The sequence below is a fragment of the Biomphalaria glabrata genome, chromosome 3 (genome assembly GCF_947242115.1).
Source record: "Biomphalaria glabrata chromosome 3, xgBioGlab47.1, whole genome shotgun sequence".
In the NCBI taxonomy this organism is placed as follows: domain Eukaryota; kingdom Metazoa; phylum Mollusca; class Gastropoda; family Planorbidae; genus Biomphalaria; species Biomphalaria glabrata.
The window spans coordinates 6,775,174-6,790,557 of record NC_074713.1 but is presented as its reverse complement, the minus strand read 5'-3'; the positions used below and the strand labels follow the sequence as shown (position 1 = coordinate 6,790,557).

At 36.0% G+C, this 15,384-nt stretch overlaps 1 protein-coding gene across 20 annotated transcripts in view; it reads right to left on the bottom strand.

Moving 5' to 3' along the window:
- LOC106050208 (kinesin light chain-like) overlaps positions 1 to 15,384 on the bottom strand; it is a 52,722-nt gene that overhangs the window by 29,227 nt on the left and 8,111 nt on the right. For 10 of the 20 annotated variants that reach the window (XM_056023084.1, XM_056023082.1, XM_056023086.1 and 7 more), the window contains exon 1: positions 2,807 to 3,232. In XM_056023084.1, coding sequence (XP_055879059.1) covers positions 2,807 to 2,853 — 47 coding nt within the window. In that variant the 5' untranslated portion in view covers positions 2,854 to 3,232. Of the gene's footprint in view, positions 1 to 261; positions 309 to 2,806; positions 3,233 to 9,633; positions 9,696 to 9,971; positions 10,058 to 15,144; positions 15,254 to 15,384 lie in introns of those variants that run through there. The other 10 variants (XM_056023091.1, XM_056023089.1, XM_056023092.1 and 7 more) reach the window with 5 other exon arrangements.

Here is a 15,384-nt window from a genome sequence, read left to right as displayed (position 1 = left end):
AATACCTTTTCGTTCATGTGGCCCGCGACACGAGTGTAAGAAATTAAAATGGCCTGCAGGTCAAATTAGGTTGAGCATCACTGTTCTAGATGATCTCAATCAGTACACAGGGAGCTATACAAGATAATAATTGACTGCCTCCCTCCCCCATCCCTAAGTCGAGAGAAAAAATATCCTAGTTTCTAAAAACAAAAAACAATGGCCTAAAACAAAAATGTAAAATGAAGGTTATAAACTTGGTTTAAGCCTATTTCTTCTTACCATGCTACAGGTATAAAACCAAGTGTTGACATAGTTACCTCCCTTGACTTAAGTTAGGACTAGAAAAAAAAAAAACACTTTAAAGACTGACAACTCAATGTTTGCTTCAAGCCAATGTTGAGAGCAGCTGTATGTTGTAGCTAAGTTAAAGGACTGGTGAAAGAGGAAATGAAACAGCAAGGCCTTTGTTGGGCCAGTCAGAGACCTACACAAAAGGGACAATAAAAGTGGTAGTCAAACGGTATCATTTCATTTGGATACTATCAAGTGTTGTTTATCTAAACAAAACTTTTACACCATATTAAATGCTTGCGTGATGTGAAAAAAAGGGGAGATAATATTTAAAAAAAAAAAAAAAAAAAACTACAGCTCAGACCAAAGTTGAGCTCTGAACTATGGGCCTAGTTCACCAGGTGATGAAACAAAATGTTCTCTATTGACATCCTGTGATCTGTCAAACTGCTGGGCACAACACACACACAAAAACAACAAAGTTTCATATAGTGAATTGAGAGTAATGAAGGCCTGAGTCACTATTCTATGTATCAGGCATTGCCTTCTAGTCTGGAGATTAATGGATGATCATGATCTAATTATGCCCATGTTGAGATGAATAATTAATGCTATTAATTTAGCACTTTAAACTTTATAAAGTCCAAGCAAATAGTATCAGGCCACATGTAGGAGTTACATAGATCTATGTGGTTTTGTGTTTCCATACACACTAAAGTCCAATGAATTACTGTCTCGTAATGACCCCCCCCCCATAAACCTAGAAGTTGAGTTGAAACTTACAAGACCTTCCATAAAACCTAGAAGTTGAGTTGAAACTTACAAGACCCCCCATAAAACCTAGAAGTTGAGTTGAAACTTCCAAGACCCCCCATAAAACCTAGAAGTTGAGTTGAAACCAAAGTAAAAATGTAGTTGAAGAAATAGGGGTGATTAATGGATGAACCAAAGGAACCTTGTGTCGAAGTTCCAAGCATGTAGACTACACGTAAGGACAACATGAACCAAACTGTGATGCACAGTTCAGTTAACACGCTCACTATTAACACACGCCTACTTGAATGTGATGCATTGTGTAGCAAACAATCTCAGGCAAAACAACAGACACTGGATCTAGATCTAGTTACAGGATGGCTATTATATATCGGATAGAACTACTGCAGCTCTAGACCTAGCAGACAGGCTCCCAACACGTCTCTGTTCATGACATCAAACACTCCGGGGCAAAACAATCCGACATACAGATGGACATCTCCCCTCCCTCCAATGTACCATTAGCAAGCGGATCGATAGCCAGCGATGTGACAAAACAAACCGATGAGTCAGCCCCCTGACAGAAGAACACTAGGCAAGTGTTGGATACAACGTGACGGCCACTGATCCATCATATTTTACAGCTGTTAAAGGCAGGCAACTCACTAACAAAAAAGCAAGGGAAATAACAATGTCGTTGCTATTCTATGTAGTCAGTTCTGGTCCGAGAAAGGGAAGACCACGAAAACACTGGACAGACGCCATAATAACATAATTAACAATGCCGTCATTAGCTCAAAGTTAGCATGCCGACTGGCGCAGTCAGGTGTGCTGCACCCCCTCCCCTCCCCCAAGCCCTCTACTACTAACTCTCATTGTGTTTATGTATCGCTCAGCAATGGTTATTAAAAAGCATGAGTGTGAAAAAAAAAAAAGTAAATTATTTCAAATGTTTCAAGTCCAATCCACTTAACAAGTGAGCTAAGAGTCAGCCAGGCGCCCTAAATGCTTCCTTTGAACCAAGTCTGCTGACACCCAAACACTAACTACATCAATACTCTTCACGTTCACACAAGGAGCAAACGGGAAAAGAAAGTCATTAACAAACTATTTGAGATTTGAATACGACACCATGAACAGGAAATGAATATGTGGGCCAATCCATTATGAGCATGTGCTGTAAGGATTTGTACGAAACATATCTCTCACGGAGATGTAACTAGATCTAGCTAGCAAAACTTAACCGTCAGCCCTACGGGCCAAACGAAGTAGCTAAATAGCAAACTGTTCCGTTTCCCGAGCAACACAAACCATAAACAATGAAGTCACGTGTGACAGTACCAATCATTAAGAAAATATAAAAGAAAGAAAACATAAAAATGGAAGACATTAAATCAAAAGATAAGTAGTCAGCACATTTGACATCTTTCCCCAATTAAACCTATGTGCATGGGCTTGTAAAGATCCAATGGCAACCAGTGCTTATACATGCGATACATCTTCACATGAGACACCAATATCAACACAGTTCAGTCTTTTCAAGCAAATACTCCATAGATATCAATTCTACTATCCAACATAATCAAAACTGTACTAATTAAAGACTACTGGATCTAATTGTACTATCTGATTGTTCTAGTTGACTAGAGTTGTACTATCTAAATGTTCTAGTTTACTAGAGACTTGTGACAACAAATAACTTAGCCCAACTCATTTCCCATAGCCTTCCCTCGGAGGGTAAAACACATGTTTATACACAAGAAAGCCTGGGTACACTTACTTTCTATAGTTTTTGGCAGCCTCGGTATCCATAGTGTTAAAAACCATAAGACCGGTTGGCTGGTTCCAATTGAACAAGATATGTTGTCCCCCGAGCGCTGAATGGAAATGTTCACAAGACCACCATGATTGTCTCAGTCACAGCAGCGAAATGAGTTCTGGAACTGGGGTCTCCAATCCAAATAATTTAGAAACCACACAGGCAGAAAGGGTAAGTAAATAGTCCTCCACTTGTAAAGCAACAAATACAGCGAATAGATGCAGAAAAAAACACCTAACGTGTTTGGCAGTTCGGCTAGATCTAGGAGTTGAGAGGGGAAAAAATGAAATCTAGAAGAATTCTAACGTCACAGGCTAAATTAGGAATAAATTATGTTTCCATCATACCACAGCGCTATTTACTCCCCCTAGATGGAGGAGAAATGGGACCACGCAGAAAGAGAGCGCGAGAGGGGAAAAAAGAGGGGGGGGGAGTCGGTGGTGGAGTAACTGAACACATCACACACAGAGCCGAGTGAGCAAACCTGACGCCATGATGAGTCAGGTCCCAAACATACCACTCCAAGGGAGCGAAATGAAAGGGAGGAGGAGGGAGAGGTTAGCAGACGACAATGTTATTTTCAATGTGAATATTGATCTTCAGTGTGTGTCCCTCTAGCCTTCATCTTGAGTTGAAACAAGCCTTGAGCCCGTGTGTACAACGCGTACAGCGCTCATCGATCCCATCCGCAAGATGCGCGCGACGGACCAATCGATGGTGACAGACGCGGCGCAGTTTTGCCGCCAGGACAGCGCGCGTGCAGGAGAAGACTAGGCGATGAATCAATTAGGTCAGCGACAACATCGGTTTTAATATGGACAGATCTTGAAACAGAATCAACTATGACATCCATTTAGCACGGCCATAATGACTACCATCGATGACTTTTTTTTATAATGATTTAGTCATTAGGGAAGAAGAGACATCTCTCGACCAGGCTCCTGCAAATTAAGGTGTGAAAACATAAACAGCCCTACCGAGGTTTACTAGTTAAAAACAGTCTGTGTCTCGCTCTCAGTGTAGTTTTATATATATATATATATATATATATATATATATATATATATATATATATATATATATATATATATATATATATATATTCATTCTTCTACCCAAAAGACAGTTCTAATGTGTCCAAAGCTATGAAAAGAGTTACTTTCGCGTCATGTCGGTACATACAGGACTGCAAGCGCCCAGCACTTTATGGGGCCGACATGCGTCACAGGCTTATACAAGAATTATTCTTCGACTTTTTTGTTTGTTCCTGCAGTGCGGACTTAAGTTGCGAGGAGCCCTATATAGCCCCGCAGGCCGTAGGTTGAGCAACACTTCAATATGGCAACTTATGGTTGGGGACTGTGAAACCAAGAGAATACGGACACTGTGGAGAATGACGCTATGGGTAGTGAGGTTTGGAATGGAACACTCATCACACCAGATTGAGGTCACCACTCTAATTAAGCTGACATTCATGTCGCTGTCTGATGCAAGTTGAGAACTGAAACATTTCCAGTCTAAGAAACGAAACCGAGCTCGAGAAAAATAAAAGGGGGGGGGGGTTTCAAACAAGGTGGAAAGGGGAGGGAGAAGTTCAAAATTCCAATGTGTGCAGGTGGGCAAGGTGGAAAAAAAGGAAAAGGGGGGGGGGGGTAAAAGGGGTGTGAATCAACTCAATGCTGACGTCCTCATAAACAAAACAAAAATAAATAAATACATAAAATATGCTGTTAGAAACATATGTATAACATACAGATTTTGTTTTTTTCCAATCAACATTTATTCTTGGTCAAATCAGCAGCTGAAGGGAAATAAAGACACGTGAAACATATGGTCACATTCTCAAATCAAGCGGCCAGCTCTATTTTGTTGTTCTAATATGTACTTGTCAATCTAGACCTAGTCGAAAGTCGGTCCGTATATTGTTTTTAGTTTGCTCTCTTCTTGCCAGCAGCTGAGATCATGACCATGGAGAAGAGACGGGTAGACTTTACATGTGCAGGCGGAAAGAACATGTCAGAGGAACTGCAACAACACTTTATACTAGTCCAATAAATTGTACAACTAGATCATTTGAAGTACCGGTCGTCTTGTCCCCAATATATGTTCCCCTCAAAGAAAAACAAACAAACAACTAAATGTATTAAATGGTAATAGGCTAGGCCGGCTAGTGCAAGCCAATAAGTGGGTCAAAAGCTATTTTAAATCCTTCATGCAGGACATTTCTATAGATTTCAAAACACGGAAGAGGGTGACGGCAGGGGAGACAACTAAACAGTTTTGTACCCAAGCAAAGAGAAGGGAGGCTAAAGGGAAGCAAAGTCTACACCACTGCAGGTGAAAAAGTCGTCATTTGAAACTTGGTGACATTGAAAAGAGAACAAAAATCTGTCTTACTATTGTGGAGCCAAAAAAAAAAAAAAAAAGGTTCACGAATGAAAATGTTGAGCTCCTCTCATAACAGTGCAACCTGGCACACTGTCTGCCAACCGATGATTCAAGTTAGTGCAGTAACTAAACACACAAAATGGACAGGACTATCTCTTTTCAAGAGTTCAATGCTGTTAGTCACAAGAGAACCTTGGCCAGAATTGCTTTTTTTTTAAATTCAGTTCTGAATTTTAATCTAAAATTTCTATCAAATAGAGACAGTCACACAAAATTTAGCTCATAAAAAGGCACACACACACAAAAAAACAACCTTTGCTTACTTTAAATGTAACTTTTAGTATCGTTAAAATAAAATGCTAGAGCAAAGGTCAAGTGCAAACTTTAGTTTTGATTCATCACTGGTGAGCTATCCCCCCCCCCCCCACACACACACACTTTCATAGAGTTACTGAGAGCAAAGTTAAAGGAAAATAAACAAACTCTATAAGAGATTGGAACATAGGTACTGACTGGAACATTGTCATGATACAGACAATCAGACACAAGTACACTGGTTTAAACATCGTGATGTTACAGACAATCAGACACAAGAACACTGGTACTGGTTTAAACATCTTGATGCTACAGACAATCAGACACAAGAACACTGGTACTGCTTTAAACATTGTGATGTTACAGACAATCAGACACAAGAACACTGGTACTGGTTTAAACATCTGGATGTTACAGACAATCAGACACAAGAACACTGGTACTGGTTTAAACATTGTGATGTTACAGACAATCAGACACAAGAACACTGGTACTGGTTTAAACATTGTGATGTTACAGACAATCAGACACAAGAACACTGGTACTGGTTTAAACATTGTGATGTTACAATCAGACACAAGGACACTGGTACTGGTTTAAACACTGTGATGTTACAGACAATCAGACACAAGGACACTGGTACTGGTTTAAACATTGTGATGTTACAATCAGACACAAGAACACTGGTACTGGTTTAAACATTGTGATGTTACAATCAGACACAAGAACACTGGTACTGGTTTAAACATTGTGATGTTACAGACAATCAGACACAAGAACACTGGTACTGGTTTAAACATCTTGATGTTACAGACAATCAGACACAAGAACACTGGTACTGGTTTAAACATTGTGATGTTACAGACAATCTGACACAAGAACACTGGTACTGGTTTAAACATTGTGATGTTACAATCAGACACAAGAACACTGGTACTGGTTTAAACTTTGTGATGTTACAATCAGACACAAGGACACTGGTACTGGTTTAAACTTTGTGATGTTACAATCAGACACAAGAATACTGGTACTGGTTTAAACATTGTGATGTTACAATCAGACACAAGAACACTGGTACTGGTTTAAACTTTGTGATGTTACAGACAATCAGACACAAGAACACTGGTACTGGTTTAAACATTGTGATGTTACAATCAGACACAAGGACACTGGTACTGGTTTAAACATTGTGATGTTACAGACAATCAGACACAAGAACACTGGTACTGGTTTAAACATTGTGATGTTACAGACAATCAGACACAAGAACACTGGTACTGGTTTAAACATTGTGATGTTACAATCAGACACAAGGACACTGGTACTGGTTTAAACATTGTGATGTTACAGACAATCAGACACAAGAACACTGGTACTGGTTTAAACTTTGAGATGTTACAGACAATCAGACACAAGAACACTGGTACTGGTTTAAACACTGTGATGTTACAGACAATCAGACACAAGAACACTGGTACTGGTTTAAACATTGTGATGTTACAGACAATCAGACACAAGAACACTGGTACTGGTTTAAACACTGTGATGTTACAGACAATCAGACACAAGGACACTGGTACTGGTTTAAACATTGTGATGTTACAATCAGACACAAGAACACTGGTACTGGTTTAAACATTGTGATGTTACAATCAGACACAAGAACACTGGTACTGGTTTAAACATTGTGATGTTACAGACAATCAGACACAAGAACACTGGTACTGGTTTAAACATCTTGATGTTACAGACAATCAGACACAAGAACACTGGTACTGGTTTAAACATTGTGATGTTACAGACAATCTGACACAAGAACACTGGTACTGGTTTAAACATTGTGATGTTACAATCAGACACAAGAACACTGGTACTGGTTTAAACTTTGTGATGTTACAATCAGACACAAGGACACTGGTACTGGTTTAAACTTTGTGATGTTACAATCAGACACAAGAACACTGGTACTGGTTTAAACATTGTGATGTTACAATCAGACACAAGAACACTGGTACTGGTTTAAACTTTGTGATGTTACAGACAATCAGACACAAGAACACTGGTACTGGTTTAAACATTGTGATGTTACAATCAGACACAAGGACACTGGTACTGGTTTAAACATTGTGATGTTACAGACAATCAGACACAAGAACACTGGTACTGGTTTAAACATTGTGATGTTACAGACAATCAGACACAAGAACACTGGTACTGGTTTAAACATTGTGATGTTACAATCAGACACAAGGACACTGGTACTGGTTTAAACATTGTGATGTTACAGACAATCAGACACAAGAACACTGGTACTGGTTTAAACTTTGAGATGTTACAGACAATCAGACACAAGAACACTGGTACTGGTTTAAACACTGTGATGTTACAGACAATCAGACACAAGAACACTGGTACTGGTTTAAACATTGTGATGTTACAGACAATCAGACACAAGAACACTGGTACTGGTTTAAACTTTGTGATGTTACAATCAGACACAAGGACACTGGTACTGGTTTAAACATTGTGATGTTACAGACAATCAGACACAAGAACACTGGTACTGGTTTAAACTTTGTGATGTTACAATCAGACACCAGGACACTGGTACTGGTTTAAACAACTTGATGTTACAGACAATCAGACACAAGAACACTGGTACTGGTTTAAACATTGTGATGTTACAATCAGACACAAGAACACTGGTACTGGTTTAAACATTGTGATGTTACAGACAATCAGACACAAGAACACTGGTACTGGTTTAAACATTGTGATGTTACAGACAATCAGACACAAGAACACTGGTACTGGTTTAAACATTGTGATGTTACAGACAATCAGACACAAGGACACTGGTACTGGTTTAAACATTGTGATGTTACAGACAATCAGACACAAGAACACTGGTACTGGTTTAAACATTGTGATGTTACAATCAGACACAAGAACACTGGTACTGGTTTAAACATTGTGATGTTACAATCAGACACAAGAACACTGGTACTGGTTTAAACATTGTGATGTTACAGACAATCAGACACAAGAACACTGGTACTGGTTTAAACATTGTGATGTTACAGACAATCAGACACAAGAACACTGGTACTGGTTTAAACATTGTGATGTTACAATCAGACACAAGAACACTGGTACTGGTTTAAACTTTGTGATGTTACAGACAATCAGACACAAGGACACTGGTACTGGTTTAAACTTTGCGATGTTACAGACAATCAGACACAAGAACACTGGTACTGATTTAAACTTTGTGATGTTACAGACAATCAAACACATTTCATATTTGACCCAACATGACTCCATAAAGAAATTTAAGGCAGTTGATCATTGTGGAAGTAGACATGGACTGTCTTCCAACTGGTTTCTTTCATATGTGCAAACAATATATAAACTTAAAATTTAGAGACAAAACATTATAGACACACATAAACATGATGGATGTAGCAGATGACTCATTGTGTACAAGATAAAACAAAACATAATATAAAATTGGTTGTGAATTCTTGCTCTAAGAATACCATAATATGTTTAGTTATATGTAGACAATGCAAAATTAGTTTTTAAATAGCACTTTTAAAATGAGAAAAAAATAGTTTTTTTTTAAAGAAAAGCCCAAAATGATTAGCATTCATCTACCTAATCACAAATATAAAATAAGACATAAAAATTTCTTTTTAAAAATCAAATTTGAACCATATAATGTAGAAAAGTTGTTGTTTTTTTTTTAGAAGAAGCAAGTTTCCTATACTGTAGGGTGAACATTCATCACCAACACTAACACACACGTGACAAGCAATTATTTTCTTCTTTTAAGGAATTTTTAAAATTTATAAGATAAGTTTTTATAAGATAAGAAGATAAGAGGCCCAACTTAATGACAAACTTTATACCAGTACAAGTATTTTCTAACCCACAATACCAATAATAAACAGTCTATCAGGAAACTTCACTCACTAATACACACTCAAGGCAGACCAAAGGCATACAAACATCTCGTGCCAATCACATAAGACTTGAACACAGACCCAGAGTACAGAAATGACCTAATGACACAATGCCCTTACCTCTCTGGTTTAGGATCAGCCATCTTAGTTGGGTGTTGTCCTCAAATCTTGATGTGCATTGTCTGTGGATGACAAGTGCATTGTTCATTAGAGTTCCTGACCACTTTCAAACAGCACATGGAGAAACCAAATAAACCAGACACAATAACAAAAAGGAATACATGCTATTAAATACACCAGACACAATAACAAAAAGGAATACATGCTATCAAATACACCAGATACAATAATACAAAGGAATCAATGCTATCAATGATTAAAACTACCTACAAAGCCTAAGATTAGGATTAACTTTATGAAAATGCTCATCTTACAAGCATTTACTTAAACCTTCTCACCAAATAGAATATAAAAAAAAAAGAGCATGCCATCAATCTGTTCTGCTAGTAATATGTCCTAAGAAAACTTGTGAGAAATGAAACAGATAATACTATCTTTCAATAAAAGATACTGGCAAGGGATACAGATGTGTCCAATCAATACTTCCTTCACCTCAAGGCAACAGCAGTTTGGTGACAGATCCAGTGATTTGTAAACAGTGATGAATAATACAAAAGAGCTTTAGGATCTATTTGAACAGATTTTTTGTTTTGGCCATTGAAAACTTCAAACTTTAAGAGATAATGACTAAAACATGACATGCTGAAAAAAAAGTTTCCCTTTAAAACCAAAAGATCTCGAGGGAGCTGATGCCAGGTTTACAGCCTGATGACCATAACATGCCCACCTTTCTGGCACTCTGAATTTTCTGCCCACTTGGATATAATGAAGCCAAAGAGGCTAGGTTCCATTCAGATGTCCTGATGCTCAAAGTTAACTAATGTGTGATGAAGCTAGTACAGTGGCTTTACTATCCCTGACAAAAGTTGGATACTTAGGTGGACACAAAATTGTACTTGTATGTAGTAAAAAAAATGCCAGTCTCTACCAGGACTCTAGCCTTATATAAAGTGTTCAACAGAAAACCTTTCAATGTCTATGTCACATTAAATGATAGTAATAATATTTGTGTATTAGTTAATAAGGGCATTGTTGGTATTTCAGCTAGATTACTCAAAGAACTAAGCAACATGCTAGCACCAGTGTTTGAAACACTTTTTTCAAGCATCCCTTGATCAAGGTAGAGTACTTAGGAAGTCGCAAAAAGCTAATGTCACTCCCCTATTGAGGTATATTATTTTTTATTATTATTGCAATGTTTAAAGCAAGAATGCGAATATATATATTTATAATATCAATTAATGAGATGACACACACCAGAGAATGATGGAAACGTATCTGTGCTTCATTTGTCAGTGTTCTAGATTAATTAGATCTAGATTTCATTAGTTAAATTTACTAACAAGTCACAACAAGGATGGAGAAACAAGACTTTTTTGTTAAATGTACTGAAACTTTTATAAATTATAATATATAAAGAAAGGCTAGATGCCTATTTCATAGCAAACAGAACTCCATTTGAAAAAAAAAAAAGATGGCCATTTTACTAGCCTAATAGAAGCCAAGCCTTGTACAATTTTAAGGTTGTTGGCTTCGCCAGAGTTACCCTACGCAAAAATTTACTAAGACGTATGTAAGTTATTAAACAATTACTATAGAACTCACCACTAAAGATGATAGAAAGATTCAAATTCCATAATAAAATTCAGGAAGTAAATAAAACAATAATAAAATTTGTAACAACCATAAAAGCCCTGTCTGAACAATGCAATTTAGGCATCTCCAAGATTCTCTTCATGACAGTTTCATTTGTGGCTAAAGAGATGTAAGGATACAAAGAAGACTACTTGGAGGTCAATTTAACATTCATTACAGCAATAAACATAGCTACAGCTATGAGACAGCTAAAAATGCATTCAGTTTAATCAATCCCAGTTTCTACAAATGATGTAAACAACAAGTAGCTCAAACACAGTAGAAAGAAAGACAACCCGTATACATGGAGCCAATGAAACTCTACAACTTACCTTCATCAAACCAAGAAGATAAAAGGGAGACTAGATCTATTTGTTTCTCCTGCAACAAGTCAAATCATACAAAAGCAAGATGCTGCTTTCGAAATGCCATTTGTGAGGCAAACAAGGTCATATAGAAAAAGCATTAAAAGAAAAGGGAAAAAGAAATAATAAAGATTTAGTTCATCAACAAACACAAATATGTGCATGAAAATTAACACTAACAGAAATTAGATACTGGTTCTAGACTATCACCATAAAAGATTTCAGATATATCCTTAAAAGAAACTCAAAATTTGAAGACACTAATGTCCACCTGAGAACTCTAGGAAAAGTAAATGTAATGGTATAAAATCATCATGAAACCAAGAAACCACCTCTATACATATTACATAAACATACTTTTCCATTACAAGGATGTGAATGGATGAGATCTCTGATGATCAACTAGATCTGAAACTTAATATCCTCTGAATCAAGCATACAAGAAAATTGTATTTCTCTAAGGAATTTGAAGATGTTTTCTCAGAAGGAATAGGAATTGTCTGAAACAATGAAAACATCAGATAATGCTTGAATATGTGGTGACTTCAGATAACCATTAATCCAGTGTAGCAATTTTAACAATATACTTTACCAAGAATAGAAGATATTCAGGCTAGCAGAAAAAAAAAAGAAAGTCTCAAAAAATAAATATAAGACAAATAAATCTTACACTTCAACTAGATGAAGCGTTTAAACCTCTAAACACTATTAATATGCGCAATGATGTGTGTACAACAGACTCATTTTTGGGATCACATCAGCCCCAATGATCTGGTAAAGAGCTATAGACAATACAATCAAGATGACATGATTAACAAGGAAAAGGATGACATGGAACATCTTGCAAATCTAAGAAGTATGATCAGCAGACTGAAGGAATATGGTCTCAAGGCAAATCTTGATAAATCTGCTTTCTTCAAAGATGAAAATTATTTTTCATGGAAGTAATTATTTCGAGAGAAGTATTGCAGAAAAACTAATAATAAAGTTTCAACAGTTATGAATGCACCAACCCCAAATAGTAAGGCACAATTAAGATCTTTCCTTGGTATGGTAAATTATTGCCATAAGTATGTCAAACAGCTAAATCACAGTACAACTTACTACAAGAAAAAATTAAATTCATTTTGGACAAAAGCTGTACCAAGGCCTTTGAAACAATAAAAACAATGATCACAACATCACCTTATAGTATTGGGGCAGTTTTGTCCATGTGACCAAATCAGGGGACGTAAGACCACTACCCTACACCTTTTAATAAAGGTAGTGATGTGAACAGACTTTGCACAAACTTTCTGAAATTTTCTACACTCTCAATTAAAAAACCACCAGGCCGTGGCAACCTAAATAAGAATTAATTACATGACCTGAGCTTTACTGAACACATGCAAGGGACTATTATTTGTACATTTAAATGAGAAAACATTGACAGCTTTTCTTCATTTGTAAGAACTTCTCTCTTAAACAACAAAAACTAATGTGTTTTAAAATGCTACAGTAACTACTGATTATATCAGCGAAAATGGGGCAGCAAAGATTAATATTACTGAGAAAACTGTCCTCGTTTAATGTTAGCAAAAAGGTCTTGGCTATGTTTTACCATGCTCACATCTGCAATATTTTAAATTTTAATATCTCTGCCTGGTATGGCAATCTGAGCATTAAAAATAAAAATAAACTTCAGAGAATCCTAAATGCTGCTGGTAAAGTCATTGGCTAAAAAACAAAACCCATTTGGGCAGCTTTTTGAGACAAACATCCATAAAAAAGTTAAAAAAATTATAGAAATAAAATATCACCCTTTGGGTCAAGACTTTGCGATTTTACCATCACAAAAGAGATACAAGACACCGATAGCAAAGACAAACAGACACAAAAACTCTTTTGTTCCCCAGGCAATCAAATCATTAAATAGAAACAACCTGATATAAACTTTTCACGTGTAAATTATAAGTGAGTCTGGTGTGAATGTACATTTTGTTTTTTTTTATAGTTATAATGTTTTGTTTGGTGTAATGCACAAATTTGTAAAACAAATTTCCTTACGGGCAATAAAGATTATTATTATTATTATTATCAATACATGCTTAACTTTATGAAAAGTATGAGCTACACTTGTTTCAATAATCCTTAAACTGTACATGAATGAAAAGGAATTTTAATCTGGGTCGACTAAAAATAGGAAAACTCTGATGTTTTTGACAATTTGTTTTCATTTACAGATAAGGAATATATTTTTCTTTTCTAATTATTTTCAATAAAAACTTAGTAATGATGTTTTTCTGGCATCCAAAACAGTCCGATTTTTCCAGGTTTCTATGTGATGTCAGAAATCCCTAAATTTGTAACCTAGATATATCTGACCTGGTTATTAACATCAGTCAGACTTGCAGCCTATTTACATTTTCTGCAGGGATGGGTGTAGATGAAAATGCTAGACCTAGATCTCAGTAATGCCGACTATCATCTATTATAATTATATCTATTATATTATATAATTATACGCTTCTACAAAAAAGAAAAAGATCAATTAAAGAAATGGGAATCAAATTGAAGCATGTCTTTCCACCCAGAAAAAATCAATTATCAAGAGTAACAAAAAAGCTAAAACAATACTATTTATCTTATTCATGGTAAACCAATAAGACAGACTAAAAACGCAAAATATCTAGGTGTTATAATAAATAAAAAAACTATCAATGGAATCCCCATATTGATGAAACTCAAAAAAATCAAATCATCTGCAATATTTTAAGTTTTAATACCACTGCCTGGTATGGCAATCTAGGCATTAAAAATAAAAATAAACTTCCCAGAATCCTAAATGCTACTGGTAAAGTCATTGGCAAAAAAACAAACCCCATTTGGGCAGCTGTTTGAGACAAACATCCATATAAAAAATTAAAAGAATCAATGGAATCCCCATATTGATGAAACTCAAAAAAATCAAATCATCTGCAATATTTTAAGTTTTAATACCACTGCCTGGTATGGCAATCTAGGCATTAAAAATAAAAATAAACTTCCCAGAATCCTAAATGCTACTGGTAAAGTCATTGGCAAAAAAACAAACCCCATTTGGGCAGCTGTTTGAGACAAACATCCATATAAAAAATTAAAAGATTCTAGAAATAAAAAAAATATCACCATTTGGGTCAGGATTTTGTGATGTTATCATCACAAAAGAGATACAAGACACCAATGCAAAGACAAACAGACACAAACACTCTTTTGTTCCCCTGGCAATCAAATCATTAAATAGAAACAATCTAATATAAACTTTTCAAATGTAAATTATGAGTGAGTCTGGTGTGAATGTACCTTTTTTTTTTTTTTATAGTTATAATGTTTTGTTTGGTGTAATGCACAAATTTCCTTATGTACAATAAAGATTATTATTATTATTATTTAGTAAATATAAATCTTTCTAAGCATAGAATCTAAATACAAAATGATATAATATTTACTAATACAAATTATTACGCAGAATTTAAATATGTCACTAACTCACATTTGAAAAACCATCGGAGTTTCCCTTTAAGATAGCAACTGTGAGAAATTTGTTGAATCTCTGCTTAGTTCTTAAGCAGGAGCAACCAGATGAGCCATGAGAAGAAATGCTTTAAAGGGAGAGAATGTACAACAATAAAACTTCATATATTGAGCATTTTAATTTATGATTAACTTAAGGCTTCCTTGTGTGACACACTTTCTTGCTATCAAACATGGTAGATGCAAGTTGTTTGCATGA